We start from the raw sequence: 25,729 nt of genomic DNA on the forward strand, positions 1-25,729 counted from the left end.
CACCATCTCTCTCTAATTGGCTGAAACAAGAGGAGAGCAGAATGTAGTTATGAGGAATGTTCTGACTGGAATAATAAAACCAGGACTTCCTCTCTAGCGTTTCACTGACACAAGTCATTCAAAACAACCTTACGAAAAATAAGTCAGGAAACTTTATAGTTCAACTAAAATGGAGAACTCTGAAGAACTGATGGTCTTGAAAATGAACGCAATTGATAGTTCCATCCATCACACCACACAGAACAAATCACACAAAAAAAATTTCAACAGAGCTTTCCTTCAACCACACACTCAGAACTAAACACTGGGCAGGGTGCTTAATAATTGGTGGGCAACAACAACAGCACATTTGCTTCATTCAAGTTGGGCCACCCACCAAGCTGTTGTGAAGCTGCCTGCCCTGGTGATAAGAGAAGCAGAGAGGGAGGACAGGCTGTTTTCGTCAAAAAGAGGGCCTGTAGATTCAGGCAGGGCCAGGCTGGAGGCAGGGCTGCCTTTGGGCTGACAGGCCCTGATTGACCGTGTTAGTTGGCCCCAGAGCTACACAGGCAGGGCCCTTTCAAAGAAGATGCGAGGAAGAGGAGGGCGGTGGCAGTATTTATAGACAACAAGTGATGGGATGCCCTCGTTAGCACATGACCCACTGGGCCAGATGACAGAGGCACCGCTGAGGGTCACATGACCGTATTACTGCAGCTCCCCGCAAGAAGAGAGGGTCTGCCGCACACAGAGAGCATAGTGAGAGAGGAAGGGAGGGGAGGTAGCTATTAAGAGCATAGTGAGAGAGAGAGGGAGGGGAGGTATGGGAGGTAGCTATAAAGAGCATAGTGAGAAAGAGAGGGGGAGGGATGGGAGGTAGTGATAAAGAGCATAGTGAGAGAGAGAGAGAGAGAGAGAGAGGGAAGGGAGGGAGGGGAGGTAGCGATAAAGAGCATAGTGCGAGAGAGAGAGAGAGGGAGGGGAGGGAGGGGAGGTAGCGATAAAGAGCATAGTGCGAGAGAGAGAGAGGGAGGGGAGGTAGCTATAAAGAGCATAGTGAGAGAGAGAGAGAGGGAGGAGAGGTAGCGATAAAGAGGATAGTGCGAGAGAGAGAGAGGGAGGGGAGGTAGCTATACAGAGCATAGTGAGAGAGAGAGAGAGAGAGAGAGAGAGAGAGAGAGAGAGAGAGAGAGAGAGAGAGAGAGAGAGAGAGAGAGGGAGGGAGGGAGCTATAAAGAGCATAGTGCGAGAGAGGGGGAGCAAGAGAGGAAGAGGGAGAAAAATAGACAGTGTTTGGAAAGAAAGAGAGAGCGAGGAGAGAGAGAGAGATAGAGAGGGAGAGTACTGAAGGAGAGTACAGGATGTATGGTATGAAAGACCAGGAAAGGGTAAGGTGAGAAGGATGAGTCAGTGAAAAAGAGACAGAGAGAGAGAGGCCTTAGGACACACCTACTCATTCAGGGGTTTTTCTCTATTTTCAACATTGTAGAATAATAGTGAAGACATAAAACTATGAAATAACACATATGGAATCATGTTGTGACCAAAAAAGTGTTAAACAAATCAAAATATATTTTATATTTGAGATTCTTCAAAGAAGCCACCCTTTGTCTTGATGACAGCTTTGCACACTCTTGGCATTCTCTCAACCAGCTTCATGAGATAGTCACCTGGAAACAAAATTTAAGATTGAAGTATTTGGCCTATTTGGCCTGAATGCCAAGCGTCACATCTGGAGAAAACCTGGTACCATCCATACGGTGAAGCATGGTGGTGGCAGCAGCATGCTGTGGGGATGTTTTTCAGCAGCAGGGACTGGGAGAACAGTCATGATCGAGGCAAAGATGAACGAAGCAAAGTAAAGTGAGATCCTTGATGAAAACCTGCTCCAGAGTGCTCATGACCTCAGACTAGAGCGAAAGTTCACCTTACAACAGGAAAACGACCCTAAGCACACAGCCAAGACAACGCAGGAGTGGCTTCGGGACTAGTCTCTGAATGTCCTTGAGTGGCCAAGCCAGAGCCTGGACTTGAACCCTATCAAACATCTCTGGAGAGACCTAAAAATAGCTGTTCAGCAACGCTCCCTATCCAACCTGACAGACCTTGAGAGTATTTGCAGAGAGGAATGGGAGAAACTCTCTAAATACAGGTGTGCCAAGCTTGTAGCGTCATACCCAAGAAGACTCGAGGCTGTGATCACTGCCAAAGGTGCTTCAAGAAAGTACTGAATTAAGGGTCAGAATACTTATGTAAATGTGATACTTAAAAAAAACATGTTTTTATACATTTGCAAAAATGTCTAATAACCTGTTTTTGCTTTGTCATTATGGGGTATTGTGTGTCGTTTGATGAGGGGAAAAAAACTATTTAATACACAATAAGGCTGTAATGTAACACATTGTGGAAAAAGTCAAGGGGTCTGAATACTGAATAGTGGTTGTCATGGCAAACAATCAGGCATGACCAAACTACAGTGTCCTCTCAAGATGGTCTCCCATAATCCAACACAGTTAATGAGACAGAGGTATTTAGAGTTGCTATCCCACGACAGTTACATTATATTGAAGCTGTTTTTGTTGGATTAATATGTTAGTCATCCCCAGTTAAATTATCTTTATTGATGTCTAGTAATCCATGCCTAATCCAAGCAGGATGGAACAGGGAGCAAATGCAGAGACATTATGGAACATATTGGGTTTACATGGGCACACACTGGGTTTTTTTTTGTTCTGGAAAGACTCCTGGGGGAGGGTCCCCTACTCCTCACCCCATCACCACCACCACATGCAAACAAATACTCGTAGCCCACCTCTCCCTCCTTTTCCTCCTCCTCCCCCAACTCCTCCTTTTTGGAATCATTGATGTGAGGTCTATTGTGTGAGCTGAGCAGAGCAGAGTGGAGGGAGAGGAAGCGTGGCCCTGCGTGTCTCAGCCTTGGACTCTGTTACGGCCTGACAACTGACCCACTCACCCGCCTTGTAAAGAGGTTTTAGGGTCACAGGTTCACAATAAGGTGACTCAACTGTGAACGACGGACGGCATCTCCTTTCAAAAGTCCCGGCCTTCACATCTACTTCTCCCCCTCTCTCCCTCTATCCCCCAGCCCCATCTTATCCCTCTTTCCACTAACCCCATCCAACCCCTCTCTTCTCCCCAGCCCCATTTCACCACTCATTCCTCCAGCCCTGTCTAACCCCTCTCTCTCCCCCTGCCCCATCTCACACCTCTTTCCACTAACCCCATCTAACCCCTCTCTTCTCCCCAGCCCCATTTCACCACTCATTCCTCCAGCCCTGTCTAACCCCTCTCTCTCCCCCAGCCCCATCTCACACCTCTTTCCACTAACCCCATCTAACCCCTCTCTTCTCCCCAGCCCCATTTCACCACTCATTCCTCCAGCCCTGTCTAACCCCTCTCTCTCCCCCAGCCCCATCTCACACCTCTTTCCACTAACCCCATCTAACCCCTCTCTTCTCCCTAGCCCCATTTCACCACTCATTCCTCCAGCCCTGTCTAACCCCTCTCTCTCCCCCAGCCCCATCTCACACCTCTTTCCACTAACCCCATCTAACCCCTCTCTCTCCCCCAGCCCCATCTCACACCTCTTTCCACTAACCCCATCTAACCCCTCTCTTCTCCCCAGCCCCATTTCACCACTCATTCCTCCAGCCCTGTCTAACCCCTCTCTCTCCCCCTGCCCCAACTCACACCTCTTTCCCTCAGCCACAGTGCCTGTCACTATGCACCCAACACCTACCCCACCGCAACAGTGCTAATCAGCATAGCATCCCAAAGAGATGAGAACATGAGGTTTGATGATGGTTGGGGCCTCAGAACATGGCTAACACTAATGCTCATGCTTCAGGTTACTCACTGGGGATAAAACCTGACCACATTTCCATGAGCAGCTACAATAGGACTAACTGTGGCCAAGAAAAGTAATTTATACTGACTGCATAGACATCCAATAATTCACAGAGGGATTCAGACTGCATCAATAATCATTGCTGCATTTTAGCCAGACTGTTATGTGCTAGCTGTCTAGTCTGTTGTTTATAAATGTGCAATGAGCATATAACTATTCCTTTAAATAAGGAATTGGCAACTCGTTCTCATTCTGAGAAATAAGCATATTCTTATCCAGGTAGGCCACTTAATTTCAAAACCTAAACAAAGTGAACAGGCCATGTTGTTCAAACAGTTGGAGACGGACAGAAGGCTGTATTCATAACAATTCAACTGTTCTACCTTGTAGAAAATAGATCCAAGTTTGCTAGACTTTATATGTAAAGAATAGCTGGCTACTCACGAGCAGGTGGGCTTGTGTTTGAGAGATTGTTTATATTTCCTGTTACCAGAAGTTGGTCATTATTCCTGGATGTGCATTGTGCATGGTTCTGGTTAAATTTGTAACAAAAATAGCATTTTCAGAAAAATAATTGATGGCCAATATTTAGCCCCCAAAAAGCTATATTTAGCCTACTGTAGGTATAATTTTACAAGCCTTGAATTCATTCGATTACTGTTGCAAATGCAGTGTATTGACTTTATTCTTGCAACACAGCTTAGTTTGAAAAAATTGAGATATGATTTAGGCCATAACGCCCAGCCCTACAACCCCTGCAAAAATATTCATTAAATATAATGCACATAATAATTCACATTTCCTGTTGATGAAGGATTGTTTTCTTGCTGTAGCAAGCTGGCACATATTGAGATCCTACATCTGTAGTGAAGAAAGAGGACAAACAGTCCCTACTCAACATGAGAACTACTGTCAGTTCCAGACAAGGAGAAGATCATGATCCATTTCATACAGAGTTGAACATTTTGTTTAAAATGTACTCATTGATAATGGAAAGGCAAAACATCAACAGTGGATTAATTGTAAGAGCATCTACTACAGTAGATAATACACTGTGTTTGTCATTGTACCATCCATTTACACTTCAATGGAAGAAATACAGCATCCTGTCCTACCATTCCATGTCCACAGTCTGTCCCATCAGCCAAGGGCATGTGCTGTGTCCGACACCCTTTATGACCCCCCTCAGCGCTCGTACACCAGAGCCTCTTGCACTGTTTCTGTGTGGAAAGAGACAGCGAGAGAGGGAAGAAAGAGACATGCGGGAGAGAGGCGGAGAGACAGAGAGAGGGAGCGTTAAAACTCTGTTATAATACAACTTTTACAAAAATCCCACTGCTGGAGAATAATTTAACTGTTTCACCCCAAACTACAAATCCCTAATATTGACAGGCAGACAGGAGGCTCTATTGTGCTGCTCAGTAGTAAGTACTGTGAGATGTATAACAGGCTTTATGTACAGTTCAGCCTCTAGAACACCAGACAGTAACTTTTACAGCTCCTTGGGCAGCTGTTACTATCACTATAGATTAGCCACACAGTATTCCAGAAGTCTCCAACCAGACCAGAGAGGGCATAAAGTCTTATAGCATGTTCAACATGAGGACTTATGCTCTGTTCGAAGGGAAAGCAGCGTCCCTCACAGCAGCCTATTAAACCCTGAACAAAGCTAATTGTCTCAGAAAACCACAAAAGCTGTGTGTCATACAGACAGCTCATTAAAAACAATGACTGGGGAAGGGGGATATAGTACAGTGTTGTCTATACTGTATAAACATATGACTTCATCATCTCAACACAAGTGCCTTATCATAGACAAGACACAAGAGAACCTCAGAAGCATATGACATCATTATCCATAGGGGGTTTGGTTGAGGACACTTTTTTGGAGATAGAGACTGAGTTTACATCCCAAATGGCACCCTATTCCTTATGTAGTGCACTATATAGGGAATAGGGTGCCAATCGGGACATCCCTTACGAGACACCTGGTTGTGAGGAATGAAACCTGGCTCACCATGTAAGGGCAGACCATGGATCCGGGACCAAACATGAGCTCACACTGTCGGTTGGCATTGTAGATCTGACCAGGGAGGTGGTTGGGTAGCTCGTACGTCCTGCTCACTGGCTCGTCCAAAAGGCACTCTCCGTACCCTGTGCTGAGAGGTAACACATACACACATAAATTTGAATGTATTTGTATATACACACACACACACACACACACACACACACACACACACACACACACACACACACACACACAACCAGTAAATAAGCACACATAAAAGCTGCATCACGCAAAGTGCTTAATCAGTCAAGATTCATACAGTGCAACAGAGTAGTCAGGATAATGTCATCTTTGTTATTCATAATCACAAAATAAACATCTCCGTGTCACCATCCAGGACTGATGATAGTCAAATGTAAACATTTTTGTCCCATGTGGGTGGTCTGGTCTGATGTTACGTAACAGTGAGATTGACACCACTTCCCCTCACTGAGACCTAATATTAGTTAATGCTGTCACTATGAGACTGGAGCCAGGCAGCATACAGCTGGAATGAAGCTGCATTTACATGCAGACACAAAGCTATCCCAACCACATGTTAATTCAAAAGACATTTCTCTGTGCAAAGCAGAGGATTTTGAAGATGGTGCTGTATTGAGATCGCTGCCGTTTTGCGGGATCCTAACCAATTGTGCTATTGTGTGTGTGTTTTTTTTGCGTTATTTGTAACTTATTTTGTACACAATGTTTCTGCCACCGTCTCTTATGACCGAAAAGAGCTTCTGGATATCAGGACAGTGATTATTCACCTCGTACTGGACAATTTTTTTTTTCTTTAACGAGTCGGATGTATAGGATTTACCTCAGACACCCGACAAGGCCCAAATCTCTGTTATTCGCATGAAGAAGAAACAGAGAAATCTGGAACGTAGGTCTGGGTGCCTTGAAAGGATCCGACGGCGAGTGAGTAATCCCCCTCTACCATCGTAGCCTAGTGGTTAGAGCATTGGACTAGTAACCAAAAGGTTGCAAGTTCAAATCCCCGAGCTGACAAGCTACAAAATCTGTCGTTCTGGCAGTTAACCCACTGTTCCTAGGCCATTATTGAAAATAAGAATTTGTTCTTAACTGACTTGCCTAGTAAAATAAAGGTAAAAAATAAATAATCAGTCCTATTAGCCAACGTGCAATCATTGGATAACAAAACGGATTAGCTTTATTTAACCAGGTAGGTTAAATAAAGTTAACATTTTTTTAAATAAAAACAGAGCTCATCCATTTTGTTATCCAATGATTGCACGTCAAGACTGTATTTTCTACTTTTAAACTCGGACAAAACAGAGATGCTTGTTTTAGGTCCCAAGAAACAAAGAGATCTTCTGTTGAATCTGACAATTAATCTTGATGGTTGTACAGTCATCTCAAATAAAACTGTGAAGGACCTCGGCGTTACTCTGGACCCTGATCTCTCTATTGAAGAACATATCAAGACTGTTTCAAGGACAGCTGTTTTCCATCTACATAGCATTGCAAAAATCAGAAACTTTCTGTCCAAAAATGACGCAGAAAAATTAATCCATGCTTTTGTCACTTCTAGGTTAGACTACTGCAATGCTCTACTTTCCGCACTAAATAAACTTCAGTTAGTGCTAAATACTGCAGCTAGAATCCTGACTAGAACCAAAAAATTTGATCATATTACTCCAGTGCTAGCCTCCCTACACTGGCTTCCTGTCAAGGCAAGGGCTGATTTCAAGGTTTTACTGCTAACCTACAAAGCATTACATGGGCTTGCTACTACCTGTCTCTCTGATTTGGTCCTGCTGTACATACCTACGCGTACGCTACGGTCACAAGACGCAGGCCTCCTAATTGTCCCTAGAATTTCTAAGCAAACAGCTGGAGGCAGGGCTTTCTCCTATAGAGCTCCATTTTTATGGAATGGTCTGCCTACCCATGTGACAGATGCAAACTCGGTCTCAACCTTTAAGTCTTTACTGAAGACTCATCTCTTCAGTGGGTCATATGATTGAGTCTGGCCCAGGAGTGTGAAGGTGAACGGAAAGGCTCTGGAGCAACGAACCGCCCTTGCTGTCTGCCTGGCCAGTTCCCCTCTTTCCACTGGGATTCTCTGCCTCTAACCCTATTATAGGGGCTGAGTCAATGGCTTACTAGGGCACTTTCATACCGTCCCTAGGAGGGGTGCGTCACTTGAGTGGGTTGAGTCACTTATGTGATCTTCCTGTCTGGGTTGGTGCCCCCCCCCCCTTGGGTTGTGCCGTGGCAGAGATCTTGGTGGGCTTTACTCGGCCTTGCCTCAGGATGGTAAGTTGGTGGTTGAAGATATCCCTCTAGTGGTGTGGGGGCTGTGCTTTGGCAAAATGGGTGGGGTTATATCCTTCCTGTTTGGCCCTGTCCGGGGGTGTCCTCGGATGGGGCCACAGTGTCTCCTGACCCCTCCTGTCTCAGCCTCCAGTATTTATGCTGCAGTAGTTTGTGTCGGGGGGCTAGGGTCAGTTTGTTATATCTGGAGTACCTCTCCTGTCTTATCCTGTGTCCTGTGTGAGTTTAAGTATGCTCTCTCCAATTCTCTCTTTATTTATTTCTCTCTCTCGGAGGATCTGAGCCCTAGGACCAGGCCTCAGGACTACCTGACCTGATGACTCCTTGTTGTCCCCAGTCCACCTGGCCGTGCTGCTTCTCCAGTTTCAACTGTTCTGCCTGTGATTATTATTATTTGACCATGCTGCTCATTTATGAACATTTGAACATCTTGGCCATGTTCTGTTATAATCTCCACCCGGCACAGCCAGAAGAGGACTGGCCACCCCACATAGCCTGGTTCCTCTCTAGGTTTCTTCCTAGGTTTTGGCATTTCTAGGGAGTTTTTCCTAGCCACCGTGCCTCTAAAAAAAACACACAAAAAAACAACAACAAAAAAAACACCTGCATTGTTTGCTGTTTGGGGTTTTAGGCTGGGTTTCTGTACAGCACTTTGAGATATCAGCTGATTTGATTTGAAGACTATACTACAAATGGGACATTATAAACTGTAATATCTTATGTTTCACCAAGTCGTGGCTGAACGACGACGTGGATAACATACAACTGGTGGAGTTTTCGGTCTATCGGCAAAATAGAACAGCTGCCTTCGATAAAACAAGAGGAGGCGGTTTGTGTCTATTTGAAAATAACAGGTTTTGCTCGCCTGAGGTAGAGTATCTCAAGATTAGCTGTAGACCACACTATTTAACAAGAGAGTGTTCATCTATATTTTTCATAGCTGTCTATTTACCATCACAAACCGATGTTGTCACTAAGACGGCACTCAACGAGCTGCATAAACAAACAAGAAAATGCTCATCCAGAGGCGGCGCTCCTAGTGGCCAGGGACATTAATGCAGGGAAACTTACATCCGTTTTACCTCATGCTAAATGTGCAACCAGGGGAAAAAAAACTCTGGACCACCTTTACTCCACACACAGAGACGCATACAAAGCTCTTCCTTGCCCTCCATTTGGCAAATCTGACCATAACTCTATCCACCTGATTCATGCTTACAAGCAAAAACTAAAGCAGGAAGTACCAGTGACTCGCTCAATAAGGTAGTGGTCAGATGACACAAATGCTACGCTACAGGACTGTTTTGCTAGCACAGACTGGATATGTTCTGGGATTCTTCTGATGGTATTGAGGAGTACACCACATCAGTCACTGGCTTCATCAATAAGTGCATCGATGACGTCGTACCCACAGTGACTGTACGTACGTACCCCAACCAGAAGCCATGGATTACAGACAACATTTGCACTGAGCTAAAGGGTAGAGCTGCCACTTTCAAGGAGCACGACTCTAACCCGGACGCTTATAAGAAATCCCGCTATGCCCTCTGACGAACCATCAAACAGGCAAAGCATCAATACAGGACTAAGATCAAATCATACTACACCGGCTCCGAACGCTCGTCGGATGTGGCAGGTCATGCAAACTATTACAGACTACAAAGGGAAGCACAGCCAAGAGCTGCCCAGTGATATGAGCCCACCAGATGAGCTAAATAACTTCATGCCTGCTTCGAGGCAAGTAACACTGGAACACGCATGAGAGCATCAGCTGTTCTGGATTATTTTGTGATAAGGTCTTGTGAAGACCTTTAAACGGGTCAACATTCACAAGGCCGCAGGGCCAGACGGATTACCAGGATGTGCACTCCGAGCGTGCGCTGACCGACTGGCAAGTGTCTAAACTATCATTTTTTCGAACCTCTCCCTGTCTGAATCTGTAATTCCAACATGTTTCAACCATCATACTCCCGGTGCCCAAGAACACTAAGGTAACCTGCCTAAATGACTACCAACCCGTAGCGCTCACGTCTGTAGCCATGAAATGCTTTGAAAGGCTGGTCATGGCTCACATCAACACCATTATCCCAGAAACCCCAGACCCACTCCAATTTGCATACTGCCCCAACAGATCCACAGAAGATGCAATCTCGATTGCACTCCACACTGCCCTTTCACACATGGACAAAAGAAACACCTGTTTGAGAATGCTATTCATTAACTATTGCTCAGTGTCCAACACCATAGCGCCCTCAAAGCTCATCACTAAGCTAAGGACCATGGGACTAAACACCTCCCTCTACAACTAGATCCTGGACTTCCTGACGGGCCGCCCCCAGTTGGTAAGGGTAGGTAACAACACATCCACCATCCATCCTCAACACGGGCCCCCCTCAAGGTGCGTGCTCAGTCCCCTCCTGTACTCCCTGTACACTACACGGCCAGGCAACGACTCCAACACCATCATTAAGTTTGCTGATGACACAACAGTGGTAGGCCTAATCACTGACAACAATGAGACAGCCTATAGGGATGAGGTAAGAGACCTGACCGTGTGGTGCAAGAACAACATCTCCCTCAGCGTGATCAAGACAAAGGCGATGATTGTGGACTACAGGAAAGGAGGATCGAGCACACTCCCATTCTCATCGACGGCGCTGCTGTGGAACAGGTTGAGAGCGTCAAGTTCCTTGGCGTCCACATCACCAACAGACTAACATGGTCCAAGCACACCAAGACAGTCATGAAGAGGGCACGACAAAACCTATTCCCCCTCAGGAGACTGAAAAGATTTGACATGGGTCCTGAGATCCTCAAAAGGTTCTACAGCTGCACCATCAAGAGCATCCTGATGTGTTGCATCACTGCCTGGTATGGCAACTGCTCGGCCTCCGACCGCAAGGCACTACAGAGGGTAGTGCATACGGCCCAGTACATCACCGGGGCCAAGCTTCCTGCCATCCAGGACCTCTATACCAGGCGGTGTCAGAGGAAGACCATAAAAATGGTCAAAGAATTCAGCCACCCTAGTCATAGACTGCTCTCTCTGCTACCGCACGGAAAGCGGTACCGGAGCGCCAAGTCCAGATCCAAGAGGCTCCTAAATAGCTTCTACCCGCAAGCCATACAACTCCTGAACAGCTAATCAAATGGCTACCCAGACTATTTGCATTGCTCCCCCTCTGGAACCATGATGCTACTCTCTGTTATTATCTATGCATAGTCACTTTAATAACTCTACCTACATGTACATATTACCTCAATTACCTCGACACAGGTACACCTGCACATTGACTCTGTACTGGTACCCCCTGTATATAGCCCCGCTATTGTCTGCTGATCTTTAATCATTTGTTTTTCTTATCTCTTACTTTTTTTAGGTATTTTCTTAAAACTGATTTGTTGGTTATGGGCTTGTAAGTAAGCATTTCACTGGAAGCATGTGACATGTGGCATGTGAAGCATGTGACAAATACAATTTGATTTGACATAGGCATAGACATAACCTTGGGAGCAAAACTGCATTAGAACGTAACATCACTTTGGAGTTGCCAGGTGTGAACTCCAAACAGGAAGGATGTGGTGATAACGCGTAGAGCTCCCCAACGCACTTAGCCAACACCAAGGCCATGACCAGGGCAGTCTTATAGGAAAGAACCTTCAGGTCCACAGACCCCAGTGGTTCAAACAGATTCTCACAGAGCATCCAGGACCAAAGACAGGTCCTGTTTCGGTGCCATAGGCTTTGACATTGGTCTGAGCTGATGGAAACCTTTCAGGAACTGCACCACCAGAGGATGAGGCCCCGGGGTAGAGCCATCAATTCCTACATGAGGCGCAGAGATGGCTGCCACTAACTTTCAATGCAGGAAAAGAAAGGCCCTGCTCAAAAAGCTCATCAAATCAGATCAAAATGTCCACCAAAGAGCTCTGAACAAGAGAAACTCCTTTAACCTGACACAAACCCTCAAACTTGCGCCACTTTTTTGTATACAACTCTCTCGAAGAGGGTGCATGCAACAACTGTATAGTCGTAATCACGTTCATGGGTGCCAACTATCATGTGCGACCAGGACAATATATCCCAACTACACAGATCCCTCCACGGGTCCTCGCCCAACAGGCAGATGATCTCCGTGAACCAGGGTTGTCTGAGCCAACGGGGAGCCACCAGAATCAACAACAGACACTCCTGACGGACTCTCTCAACGATGGCCTGAATCAGGTCCACCGGAGGAAATGCATAGACCACGGTCCGAGGCCACTGAGATGCCAAAGCATCCATTCCCAACGTTCCCCAGTTTGTGTTGTAGTTTGTGTATTTGCATGTGTTTATTTCAGGAAATGGCTTCCTGAAATCCCTCAAGCAGCTGATTGGTCGACTCCATGGCTAATTGGAGAGCTGACCCCGCCCCCTCGTCAAGACGCAGCTGTCTCCAATTACCCATTCATTCTGAAGCTATATAAATGCCAGTGTTCTGTTCAGGAGAGAGATTTGCTGGGAGGTCATTGCAGAGATTTTGCTAGAGAGATTTTGCTAGAGATTTTGCTGGGCGGAGAGTTGGTATGTTTTGTGAGTTTGTTGCTCAGATAGAGCTTATTTGATGTCCTTTGTTTCTTAGTTTGTTTGTGAAATTGTTTAATATTCTGTTTTATTTGTTCCCAGGGGGGAAGGGGAAGGCACCTAGGGAGTGCTTAGGCAAGAGGCCCACGGGCATACATATACCCGTAGCATATTCGCTGTCTAGGCACACTAGGTAAGACCTGGGCGGACCACCCCCTTGTATTTTGGTTAGGGCACCAGGTGGTGCTAAATTAGGTAAGTAGTGGGTAGGCAGGTAAGATAGGAGAGGGGGGGCTTTGAGATTTACTTTCTTTGCTTTGGTTCCGTCCAGCCCCTTTTCCCCATATTACCGTGTGAAGGAATAAAGTCCTGGTAAACGGTACCACATTATGCCTGTTGTCATTCTTTCTTGCACCTACAGTCCCTACCTTTTTCACTTCACAGAGAGTTTAGTTGTAGCAGGGTGTTGCGTTCCCTCTTCATAGAGGCGTGCGTAACAAGAGCATGCATCCCTCATTGAAAAGAACAGATGACAATTAGTGTTTTCTCAGTAAGGATGCGTCTGTTGTGATCACCCTGTGGAATCAAACACCTTTTCTTGTGATTCCCTATGAACCCCAGAGTCTGAATATGGGAAACCAGCGTGACAGTGTGGACATCCACCTGTTCTCTCGACTCTCTTGTTACGACCAGCCAATCATCCAGATACGCCAATACTCTGATCCCCTGGCACGGCACCAGTGCCAAAGCCACCTCCGCCAACATAAAGGTATGGAGCGATAGGGAGAGCCCAAAAGGCAGGACTAGAAACTCATAGAACACACCCTCGAAATGAAACCTCAGAAGCTTTCTGGCCACATGAATACATGCATCCTTCAGATCTATGGACATGAACCAAGAACCGTCACTGTTAATTTAAAAGCACCGTGCTCGGATTAGCCCCCTTGTTAGGCTCTTGAGTTAACTCGCCAGCTTTCCATCTATCAGCAGTGTGCAAACGAGCCCCGCCTCCTCCATACTCTCTACACTCATGAACTCGCCATAACCGGTCTGAATGAGGGGAACCACAGGTCGCATTTAGCTCTTTGGCGAACTCTTTAAATATTTTAACTCCTGTCCCACCGCTGCAGGGACAGGAGGTAAATACCTTCCCCCAAAGTTGGAGGAACTCTGCTGAAGATGGCAATACACCCCAGGTGATCTGCCGCCCTACGACACAGCTCCATCAAAAGCGCATTTACCACCAATGGTTCACTTTACACGCCGAATCCAAAGCCTGGGATTTAGGCTTTCCCGGAATGATGCCATCCGATTCACACTCTGAAAACCCTCCAGAGCCAACCAGGGATAGTATATCAACCCTGCAATCCGAACCCTGAACAATGCCAGAAAAAAACAGAAAGAGCCTCACCCAGCTGGGATGACACCCCTATCAACTCTGACCAACACTACTAGTGGTCCGAGCCAAAGTCTCCTGAGCGTGTTTCCACCCCAGGAAAACAGGACAGCACTGGTGAGGATCTTTAACTTTCATTGTGAAACCACATGCCCTAGGGCAGGGTCGAATGTTCCTTTTTGGACTTACTCCACTGGCCATCTTACTCAAAGAAGCACTGGCTACACAAGCAGAGCAGAAAGTTGTGTTTTTTTAGCAAACACAAATCCTTCCCAAGGAAGGAAGCATTAGCTACACAAGCAGAGCAGAAAGTGGTAGCTTTTAGAAAACACAAAAACCGATACCAAGTCCCAAAACTCACAACATCTAGAGGGATGATTACTCTCTCCCTACTGACACCTAAGTCAGAGACAAATGTCATAGTCTTCGTGCATTTGAAAAGCTAAATTGTATGACATGTTCTTCCTTCAGGCGAGCTGAAGAGCCCGGGTATTATAGCCAGGAAAGCAGGGCTTCCAAGGTCGCATCGGAATCTATTGGCCCGTTGGGCGTGATTTCAGTTTTCAGGTGAATATGATTGGTCGTTGACTCCCCATAAAATGTTACACCGAGTGACCGACTGAAAGGGAACCCTTTGTTTTGTATCCCAAAAAGTCTACACGTGTTTGGGGGAGTGAGTTAGTCTAACATTGGGAAGAGAAAAATGATGAAAGCTACGATGAGGTCAGTCAGTTCTTCAGGGAAATGAGAAGAAGAGAGAGGGAGAGATGCCCCATATTGAAGCTATAAGATAGTGGTCTGTTTGTCTGTCAGAGTCCAGAAGGAGGAGAAGAGATGATGCCCCATATTGAAGCATCTTTCACCAGGTTGTCATCGTCTAATGAGAAACCCTATGGGCCTATGATTAAAAACAGGATGGATATGGGGGAAAAGAGCAGCAATTTTTTATTAGGCATGCAGTTTTTTTGGCAAAACAGAGGAGCCCGAGACAGGTGATGCGACTCCCCTATGGCACCAACAGGGGTTCTACACCTGGCAACCATTGGGAGGCTTCTTTAAAGTGAGTTTATTTAGCAAATAACTTATAGTTATCTCTCAGTGTTTGTCATAAGAAGCTACTCCATAATGAGTTCCATAAAGGCATACTGTGTTTCCCGTGAGATGGTAGCTACTATGAGGTTGCTCATATATCAGATTTTATGACCGACGCAGGGTATTGAATGATACAGCACATCCCTGTTGCACAGTTGTAATAAACTAAATGCAAACAGCATAGGAAGATATACTGCAACCATTACCATTCTAACAAGCAAATAACTAGAAAAGAAGTAATTATAAAAAGTTTATTTTCACAGATAATGCATCTTGAATTAATTGAGGACATAAAGAGATATTGTTTTTCCAAAAACGTAAGAAAAAAGTTTTTAAATGTAACTGTTCAGGATAGCAAGACATCTGATGTTTGTGTGGTTAGGATAATTCCCAACGTGGGCACCTGGCATCGGAATGTAAAATTATAGGCTTTGCCGGGACTAATGATTATGTAGTATCAACACAAGTATACACATCAATTAGTGGGTGGCAACACAGAGAGATTTGCATGTTATTTTTATATAGGTTTCATGGCTTAAACCAGTTGGAGGACTCCCAGGAGGAGAATGAATGGTGTCTATATCACGACCTACACATAAAAACACCAAGAACACCAAAGACATTTTTCACTCAGCTCTCAGGTGTGCAGCCAATGGGAGTTCATCATATTACACAGACACAGAAATGAGAACGAGGGAGGTTGGCTCCAGGAGAGGGGTTGAGAGTTAGTGGGTCCCTCTATATTTAAGTTGACAGGAGAGTGTTGTGTATTAGAGTGCTTTGAAAGAACAATTGGTAATCAAAACAGTGATGTATTGACCAGGAAAGCTAAGTGGAAAGTGGAGGTGCCGTTTGTTGAAGTCATGAAGACTTCGAAAGCAGTGGGCCTCGCTCTCAGCGACCTGCCTTCCCCACCTCTGAGACTCCTTCACACTGAACCCTACGCTCCTGTCCACAGCCACACAGAACTATTTATAAATATTCCCACTGTTAAACAAATTAGCCATCCTCTTCATGCAGCATTGAACGTCTCGCTCACAGCCATTGGCATTTACCTTCCACTCACACTAACTGAACATTCAGCTTTTCTAACACAGCTGACATATAAGCAAAAATATTCTGCAGTAAAAAATGAATAGGAGTATTATTTTTCTTGCGTTTCTAATTTTCCAACCCAACCACTCAGAGCTGGATGGATGGATTCATCCGCTGGTAGGAAACTGTGTAGTACAGCAGCGGGACAGGCCTTGTAACCTTACAGCCTCGATAGGAGGCATCCGCCCCGGGAGAGACCGCTTACTTCTCAAGATGCAACTCATCAACAAGGAGGCCTTTTGTGGCTGCTCACAATCAACAAAGCGGGAGGAGAGATCAAAGGGTCATGTCCAGAGAAAATCTAATTATAACTGACATTTCCCATCTTAAATGGAAGCCCTTCAGAAGAGGTTGGTGGCCACCGCTTGGCTGTGGAGCCCGCTGAATGAGCCGCTGCCCCGCGTTACCGTTTTTGCGGAGAAAGCACGCCACTGACTGAATGACTGTTTGTCCAGCATCTCAAGAGCTGGTTCTGCCTGAGTGCAGAGACAGAGGAGCAGGGGAGGATCAATCGCTCAGGTCACTCTAGGAAGACCCCTGCTTCAAACAGGAAATACTGTCTCACACCAGGGAAAAACACAGTGGAGCCAGTTTACACTGGCCTGCTCTACATTCTCCCTTTTGGAGAAGGTAGCAGAGTTTGCTTACCAGATTATGTCCCAAGAATAAAAAAGGAAGATATTAAAATGTTTTACTACAGTGATTAATTAATATTTATTTGTATAACAATCTGTATGTTTGTGAAAATGTGTACATTAGGACAATTACAGTGTCCGGAAGAGTATTCTTACATTACAGAAAAAGGGACGAGGTACCTACTCCAGAAACTCAGTGATGTACTTGCGGCTGCACTTTGACCAGGACCAGGGACTGGTGTCGTAGTTGAGGGTGGGCGCCATGACGTGATACTGGTGCTTTATGCCTGCCTCCCTGCATTTGGGGTTGTCATCATGGGGCATGTTGAACCTGCCGAGGAGGAGAACACACACACAGAGAGCGATTAGGAAAAAGGGGTGATGGCTGCTCAATGGATCAGAAAGCTTAGTGATTAGAGCATTGGGCCAGTAACCAAAAGGTTGCTGGTTCAAATAACTGAGCTGACAAGGGGAAAAATCTGTTGATGTGTCCTTGAGCAAGGCACTTATTAACCCTAACTTGCTCCAGGGGCACCGTACTAAAAGGCTGACCCTGTAAAACACCACATTTTACTGCACCTCTCCGTTGTATGTGACAACTAAACATTGTTTTTTTTAAGCAATGGTCTTCATTGAACATGATCTGGCACTACGATGTAGAGATGGGGGCCTATGAAGCATTACATCTCAATTCATTCTAGCAGCTAAATAGTGAATAGACTAATAAAGTTGCTCATCTTTTTGATGTAGGGCTGTGGCGCTCATGACATTTTGTCAGACAGTTATTGTCATGCATTGCCTGCCTACCCACTATTATTGTCATGCATCTTCATGCTTCCAGACACACAAGTCGCTGATGGAGGGGGCCTTTGGAACATCTACATTTAAAAGTCTAATAAAAAAGTCTAATAAATTTAATACACACCATCACAATAAATCCGTTATTTATTTTAATCAGGTCTAAAGAAACATTATGATATGAAGAAAATGTATTTCCAATTAACAGAATATGAGTTAGCCTACTGTATGTTATCTGGCTATGCTCCATGCAACAGGCTGTAGCAGAGCTGGCGGGCCTAAACGCTCACTACGCAAGGGCCCTGACTCCCCCTCGTGTCAAAGCGGGTGTCAATGTTTACAACTTGGATGAGAAGATGAAGCGGAACTGTCCTTCTGGTCATGAAAAGAGGAAAAAAACACAATGTGAGTGAATTGCGGGAAAAGGCAATCAGGTAAACTTGTGTTCTCTCCTCTCCAAGTTTGATGTCAGAAAATAACAGTAACGTTAAGTTGATGTGCAGGCTTGCAGTTCATCTCTCTCTAGTCTATCTTTCTTGCTAACCTAACTGGGCAGTGCATCTCTTGGTCTGTCTGTGTCTTGCTTGCTTGTCAGCCACTTCCAGGGCTGTGTTCTGTGACTTTGTGCCTGTCAAAAGTGAGAGTGAAATACAACTATTTATTACGTTTGATAAATGACAACGGGCAACGGTGTTTATAAACTGCAGCTCGAAAAAGATAACCGCATCGCGCGTGACCATGTTGTGGCAGATGGCAGGGAGAGGTGAGGGGGGGTGGTAATTGAGGAGAGATATCTTGCAGGTAGCTGGCTCCACCCCCAAGCTTTATATGGACTTCCTGCCCCAACGAGGCAAGACTGGGATTCATTAAGCCAGGGATTGCTTGGGGATAAAGGAGGAAGCAGCCTGCACAACAGGGCAGAGAAGGAGCGAACCAAGCAAGGTATGAGGAGTCAGAGCTGCGAGAGCCAGAGCTACCCCCCCTTGTGTACCGGACTGGATTGGGTGAGGATCTGAGTGTGAGGACTACCCCTGGGAAACGGAACGGACAACAAGGACGGCTTGTGGACTGTGGGGTGATTGGTGCATTCCCCCTCTTCCCCAGTGTATGAAAATCCCTAATATGTGCATTCTATTTGTGCTACTGGTGCCTGTTTTGCTATTGAACTTGGTGGCGTGGAAACCCCACACCCTTGATCCTGCTACATATAGTGGAGAAAGCAAGCAAACCAAACCAAGTTCAATAACTAAACAAACACAGAGCACAACGGAAGCATTGGTGAGACAAATGGTGGAGGCAAACATAGCACAGCAGGCTATGCAGCGGGAGCTGCTGGAAGAACGGCGTCAGCAGAACGCTCTCATGCGAGCTGAACTCAGCCAGCTGACAGCCGCCCAGGCCAGTATAGCGGCAGGTGCAACAGTCTCTCGCCCCAAACCCAGTAGGTTTTTCTGAAGCTGACAGAGGCTGACAACTACCTACAGAAGGGACTGCTACAGGAGGTGCAGGCCACAGTCCTCCAGGAGAGGGAGGCCAAGGAGACACTGAGGTGAGGTGTCCCTCCATCAGCAGAGATCTGCAGAGCGCCAGCAGAGCCTGGAAGAGCAGAAGGTTGCTATGAGGGAGGATTTAGCCAAGCAGAAGGAGGAGAAGCAGGAGACCCTTACAGAGCTGAAGGAGCAGCTTGTCCAGCAGCAGGAGAACAGCTCCCTACAGAAGGTCGTGCAGGAGGCACAGGAAGCAGCCCGCCAGTAGGAGGCGGTAGATGCGATGAGAGGGGAGGTGACCCTCGATCAGCAGAGAGCTGCAGCGCTACAGCAGAGCCTGGAGGCTGCTCTGAGAGAGCAGGAGGCGAAGAGTTGAGAGGAGGCCACTCTAAAGATGGAGTGTATGAAAATCCCAGTGTATGAAAATCCCTAATAAACTTCCCCTTTGCATTCTATTTGCGCTACTGGTGAAACTCGTGCTTTCCAGCAGCAAACTCTGTGGGGACCAGTCCAGACAATATATGGGCGTGATGGCACTCCTCATAGGCGCACATCATTTTAAAACAAGACAATGATTATCTAGTCTCTCAGTCATAATTTAGTTACTCTGGATAAATGCAAGGTGGAAAGAAATGGATAGACAATGACTATTGATTTATATATTGCATTTAAAATGTTGATTAGCCTGGAATACGGATTTCTCAGAAAAGAATAACCGTCAAGTATTCAGCCAAGCCATAGTATAAATAGCATTTTATATTTGAAAATATATAAAAGGGAATCTGGGGGAGCCAGTTTGAATGGGCCTGATGCAGCTGATAAAATGACAGTTTGTCAGTAGAGGAGATGCTGGATCATCAGCCAGTACAACAAGTACTAACATAGACCCAGTACCTCAGCAAGTACTAACATAGACCCAGTACAGCTGGCTACAGAAAATACTAACACAGAGTCAGGTGAAGTACAGGCAGCCTCAGCCAGTACCAGTACAACCAGAGGTGTACAGCCAGCATCAGATACAAGCAGCTCAGACTAGAGGTCGACCGATTAATCGGAATGGCCGATTAATTAGGGCCGATTTCAAGTTTTCATAACAATCGGTAATCTGCATTTTTGGACACCGATCACGGCCGATTACATTGCACTCCACGAGGAAACTGCGCGGCAGGCTGACTACCTGTTATGCGGGTGCAGCAAGGAGCCAAGGTAAGGTGCTAGCTAGCATTAAACATATCTTATAAAAACAATCAATCTTAACATAATCACTAGTTAACTACACATGGTTGATGATATTACTCGTTTATTTAGCTTCTCCTGCGTTGCATATAATCGATGCGGTGCCTGTTAATTTATCATTGAATCACAGCCTACTTCACCAAACGGTTATTTAACAAGCGCATTCGAGAAAAAAGCACAGTCGTTGCACCAATATGTACCTAACCATAAACATCAACGCCTTTCTTAAAATCAATACACAAGTATATATTTTTTAACTGCATATTTAGTTTATATTGCCTGCTACATTAATTTCTTTTAACTAGGGAAATTGTGTCACAGCCCTTGCGTTCTGTGCAACAGAGTCAGGCTATATGCAGCAGTCTGGGCCTTCTGGCTTGTTGCGAACTGTGTGAAGACCAACTTCGCCAAACGGGGATGACTTAACAAAAGCACATTTGCAAAAAAAGCACAATCGTTTCACGAATGTACCTAATCATAAACATCAATGCGTTTCTTAAAATCAATACACAGAGGTGTATTTTTTTAAACCTGCATATTTAGTTAAAAGAAATCCAGGAAAGCAGGCAATATTAAACTAGGGAAATTGTGTCACTACTCTTGCATTAATTGCACGCAGAGTCGGGGTATATGCAACAGTTTGGGCTGCCTGGTGTCAGGACCCGGTTACGAACCTGGGTCTCCGGAGTGAGAAACAGTCACTTAACCAACTGAGCCACGAATAGTCAGCAGAACCCAGAAGATGAGGCAGACACAGCAGTACTTAAGACGGTGTATTTAATAAAGTAAAAAGGAGAAGTCCTTCAATACCAAAATGGCAAATCCAAAAGGTGGTAGGAATAGCACAAAAAGCCTCAAGAGATACTCAAAAACAAAAACAGAATTCCACAAGAGCATCCACCGGAATCGACAAGAATACACAGAACACTAGGGCTGGGTGCTAACATACAAACACAGAGCACAGAACTGAGGGAAACTAAGGGTTTAAATACAATCAGGGGAAACGAGGCACAGGTGCAAATAATAATGGGGAACAAGGGAAAAAACATAAGGTCAAAAAGCACAATGGGGGCATCTAGTGACCAAAACCCGGAACAACCCTGGCCAAATCCTGACAGAATCCCCCTAGGAACGGCTCCTGACGTTCCTACCAGCTCTCTCAGGGTGGAGGGCCCTGAACTGACGAATGAGGTCAGGGTCCAGGATGTCTTTGGCAGGAACCCAGGAGCGCTCCTCGGGACCGTAGCCTTCCCAGTCCACCAGATACTGTCAGGACCGCTGCACCCGGCGGGAATCCAGTATCCGATGGACGGTATAAGCCGGCTGGCCTCCAATGGCACGAGGCGGAGGGGGAGGTCTGTCTGCCGGGACAAGGGGAGAAAAAACAACAGGTTTTAACAATGAAATGTGAAATGTGGGATTAATCTTAAGGGATCTGGGTAAGTGTAGGCGATAAGAAACTGGGTTAACTCTCCTGGCAACCTTGAAGGGACCGATGTATTTTTGGGACAGCTTGCGAGACTCCACCCGTAGAGGTAAGTCTCTTGTGGAGAGCCAGACTCTCTGGCCGGGGCGCAGGGTAGGCCCGGGACGGCGACGTCTGTTGGCTTGTTGTTGGTACCTCTGTGAGGAACGCATAAGATTAAGACGGGTCTTCCTCCACATAAGCCGACAGCGTCTGACGAACTTCAAGGCTGAAGGCACTCTGACTTCTGCCTCCTGGTCCGGGAACAATGGAGGAGCATAGCCAAACTGACACTCGTGCGGGGACATACCAGTGGAGGAGGAGCGCAAGGTGTTGTGCGCGTATTCGGCCCAAACAATAAAGGATGACCATGTGGACGGGTTGTCACGAGTCATACATCGGAGGGTGGTTTCCAGCTCTTGATTCATCCTCTCTGTTTGGCCGTTGGACTCCGGATGGTACCCTAAAGATAGACTGGCAGAAGCCCCCATGAGTTGGCAGAAGGCCTTCCAAAACCTTGAGGCGAACTGGGGACCTCTGTCAGAAACCATATCTTGAGGAATGCCGAAGACTCGGAACACATGATTAATTACCAACTCAGCCGTTTCCTTGGCAGAAGGTAACTTAGTCAGAGGGACGAACCTGGCCGCCTTTGAAAACCTGTCGATTATGACTAGGATAGTAGTATTGCCATGGGATGGAGGAAGTCCAGTAATAAAGTCCAATGAGATATGGGACCAGGGTCTGTGGGGAACAGGTAAAGGGTGAAGGAGTCCTTGAGGGCGGAGGTGAGAAGATTTGCCCTGGCAGCACACGGGACAGGCATTGACGAAGGTGGCAACATCTTCTCTTATGGTAGGCCACCAGAACTTACGCTGGATGAACTCCAAGGTGCGACCTACGCCCGGATGACAGGTGAGGCGAGAGGAGTGCCCCCACAGAAGGACCTGAGTCCTCACTGCCTTGGGGACAAACAACCGATTGGCAGGACCTCCTTTCGGGTCCGGTTCGCTAGCTTGAGCACGTCTCACGGTATCCTCAACTTGCCACGAGATTGGAGCCACAATCTTAGCAGCAGGAAGGACAGGCATGTCCGTGTCATCTCGAATGGCAGGAGCGTAGACTCGGGACAGGGCATCCGGTTTGAGATTCTTCGACCCGGGCCGATAGGTGAGGATAAACTGGAATCGATTGAAGAAAAGAGACCATCTAGCTTGTCTAGAGTTCAACCGCTTCGCCTGCTGGATATACTCCAGATGTTTGTGGTCCGTAAGCACTTGAAACGGGTGAGAAGCCCCCTCGAGCCAGTGTCTCCATTCCTTCAATGCCATCTTAACCGCTAGGAGTTCACGATCCCCCACATCGTAGTTCCTCTCAGTTGGGGTAAGCCGGTGTGAGAAGAAAGCACACGGATGAAGCTTCTTGTCTTCACCCCTCTGAGACAGGACAGCTCCAACACCAACCTCTGATGCGTCTACCTCCACCACAAATGGTTCATCCGTAGTCGGTAGTATCAGGATGGGAGCAGAGAGAACGCGCTGCTTGAGTCCTTGGAAGGCCGTCTCAGCTTCTCTTCCCCACAAAAACCTTGCATTGCCACCCTTGGTTAAAGCTGAGAGAGGGCTGCCACCAAGCTGAAGTTCTTGATGAACTTGCGGTAAAAGTTTGTGAAGCCCAGGAAACGCTGAAATTCCTTAACGGATTTGAGGGTGGGCCAATCCGCTACCGCCCCTACCTTCCTGGGGTCCATTTGGACTCGACCGGGTTCCACTACAAATCCCAGGAATTGTACTCGGGATGAATGGAATTCACATTTTCCGGCTTAACGTACAGATGGCTGTCCAGGAGGCGTTTGAGTACTTGTCTGACATGCTTAGTGTGTTCTTGAAGGGAGCTCGAAAAGATGAGGATGTCATCCAAGTAAACGAACACAAATATGTTAAGCATATCCCTAAGCACATCGTTTATGAGTGCTTGGAACACCGCTGGGGCGTTGGTCAGGCCGAAGGGCATCACCAAGTATTCATAGTGACCAGTAGGCGTGTTGAAAGCGGTCTTCCACTCGTCACCAGGTCTGATCCGCACAAGATGGTATGCGTTCCGCAGGTCAAGCTTAGTGAAAACAACTGCTTCCTGGAGCAGCTCGAAGGCTGTGGCCATAAGGGGTAGCGGGTAACGGTTACGGACGGTTATGGCATTGAGTCCCCGGTAGTCGATGCAAGGACGTAATCCACCGTCTTTCTTGGCCACAAAGAAAAACCCTGCTCCCGCCGGGGAGGTGGATGGACGCATGAGGCCTGCTTCCAGAGCGTCCTTGATGTAGGTATCCATAGCAGCTCGTTCGGGTGGAGATAGGGAAAAGATCCGACCCCTGGGAGGGCAAGTGCCCGGAAACAGGTCGATGGGGCAATCGTAAGGTCTATGGGGTGGTAGCATGGTTGCCCTCTGTTTGCTAAACACCAGTTTGAGGTCATGGTAACACTCGGGAACTCGGGTCAGGTCGATGGATTCTAAAGACTCGGGAGTAGAACTCGGGGAATTCTGGAAAATACAAGTAGCTTGGCACGTAGGACCCCACTGCTTGATAGTGCCCACAGACCAGTCGATGTGAGGGTTATGGCTGTGAAGCCAGGGGTATCCAAGGACGAGAGGGAACTCGGAACAGGAGATCAAATGAAAGTTCATCAATTCCTGGTGTTGTGAAACTGAAAGTCGCAAGGAGGTAGTGACATGAGTGACAAGTCCAGATCCCAAAGGGCTTCCATCCAATGTAGTGACCCTCATGGGTTCACTTAGAGGTTCAGAGGGAACGCCATTCTCCTTCGCCCAGACACCATCCATGAAGTTACCTGCGGCTCCAGAGTCTACCAAGGCTTGAAGGTGAAGCTTGTGGTTGTCCCAGGAGAGGATGACTGGAATGAGCAGACGGGAGTTGGACGGATGGGAGGAGGTTATGTTTCCCGTTACAGTTCCCCCCCGGTCTGTACGGGACAGAGCGTTTCCCTGGAGCCCGGGACACGTGGAACGGAAATGGCCCGGTTTGCCGCAATATAGACAGCGTCGCTCCCTCATCCGGCGGTCTCTCTCAGCCTGGGAGATGCGTCCAATCTGCATGGGTTCCGATGGAGCCAGCGAGGATAAAGGTGGGGACTCGGAGCTGGGACTGATAGGGGCTAGAGGTCTACGGTTGAGTTCTCTCTCTCTCAGACGCTGGTCAATGCGTGAGGCCAACTTGATCAGGGACTCGAGATTGTCCGGTGGTTCCCGAGTGGCCAGTTCATCTTGGATAGTGTCGGAAAGGCCTTTCAGAAAGCACACCGTGAGCGCCTCGTTGTTCCAGCCACTTGCTGCTGCCACCGTGCGGAACTGGATGGCATAGTCCGTCACGCTGCGCCAACCTTGGTGGAGAGTCAGGAGCTGTTTGGCTGAGTCAGAATCACTGCTTGGGCCTTGAAACACTTGTTTGAATTCCTCAGCAAAGGCAGAGTAGCTGGCACAGCAGGAACTATGGGCATCCCACACAGCAGTAGCCCAGGCCAGGGCTTTTTCCGACAGCAGGGTGATGATATAAGCGATCTTAGACCGGTCGGTGGGAAACGACGAGGGTTGTAGCTCAAAGGAGAGAGAACATTGGGTGAGAAACCCTTTACAAGCACTTGGATCACCTGAGAACTGTTGGGGAGGTGGAAGACGAGGTTCAGCCAGGGGGTTAACTGCCATGGGTACGTGAATCTGAGGTACTGGGACGGGAACTGTTGCC

The 25,729-nt window shown here is 46.9% G+C and overlaps 1 protein-coding gene across 1 annotated transcript in view; it reads right to left on the reverse strand.

The window, feature by feature from the left end:
* Positions 1-25,729, reverse strand: part of LOC135524536 (A disintegrin and metalloproteinase with thrombospondin motifs 20-like) — a 176,771-nt gene that overhangs the window by 96,880 nt on the left and 54,162 nt on the right. Inside the window, exons 9-11 of the mRNA XM_064952156.1 lie at positions 17,168-17,314; positions 5,865-6,006; positions 4,963-5,067 (exon numbers count right to left, since the gene is read on the reverse strand). Coding sequence (XP_064808228.1) covers positions 4,963-5,067; positions 5,865-6,006; positions 17,168-17,314 — 394 coding nt within the window. The remainder of the gene's footprint in view (positions 1-4,962; positions 5,068-5,864; positions 6,007-17,167; positions 17,315-25,729) is intronic.

This window comes from Oncorhynchus masou, chromosome 31 (assembly GCF_036934945.1).
Source record: "Oncorhynchus masou masou isolate Uvic2021 chromosome 31, UVic_Omas_1.1, whole genome shotgun sequence".
Lineage (NCBI taxonomy): Eukaryota > Metazoa > Chordata > Actinopteri > Salmoniformes > Salmonidae > Oncorhynchus > Oncorhynchus masou.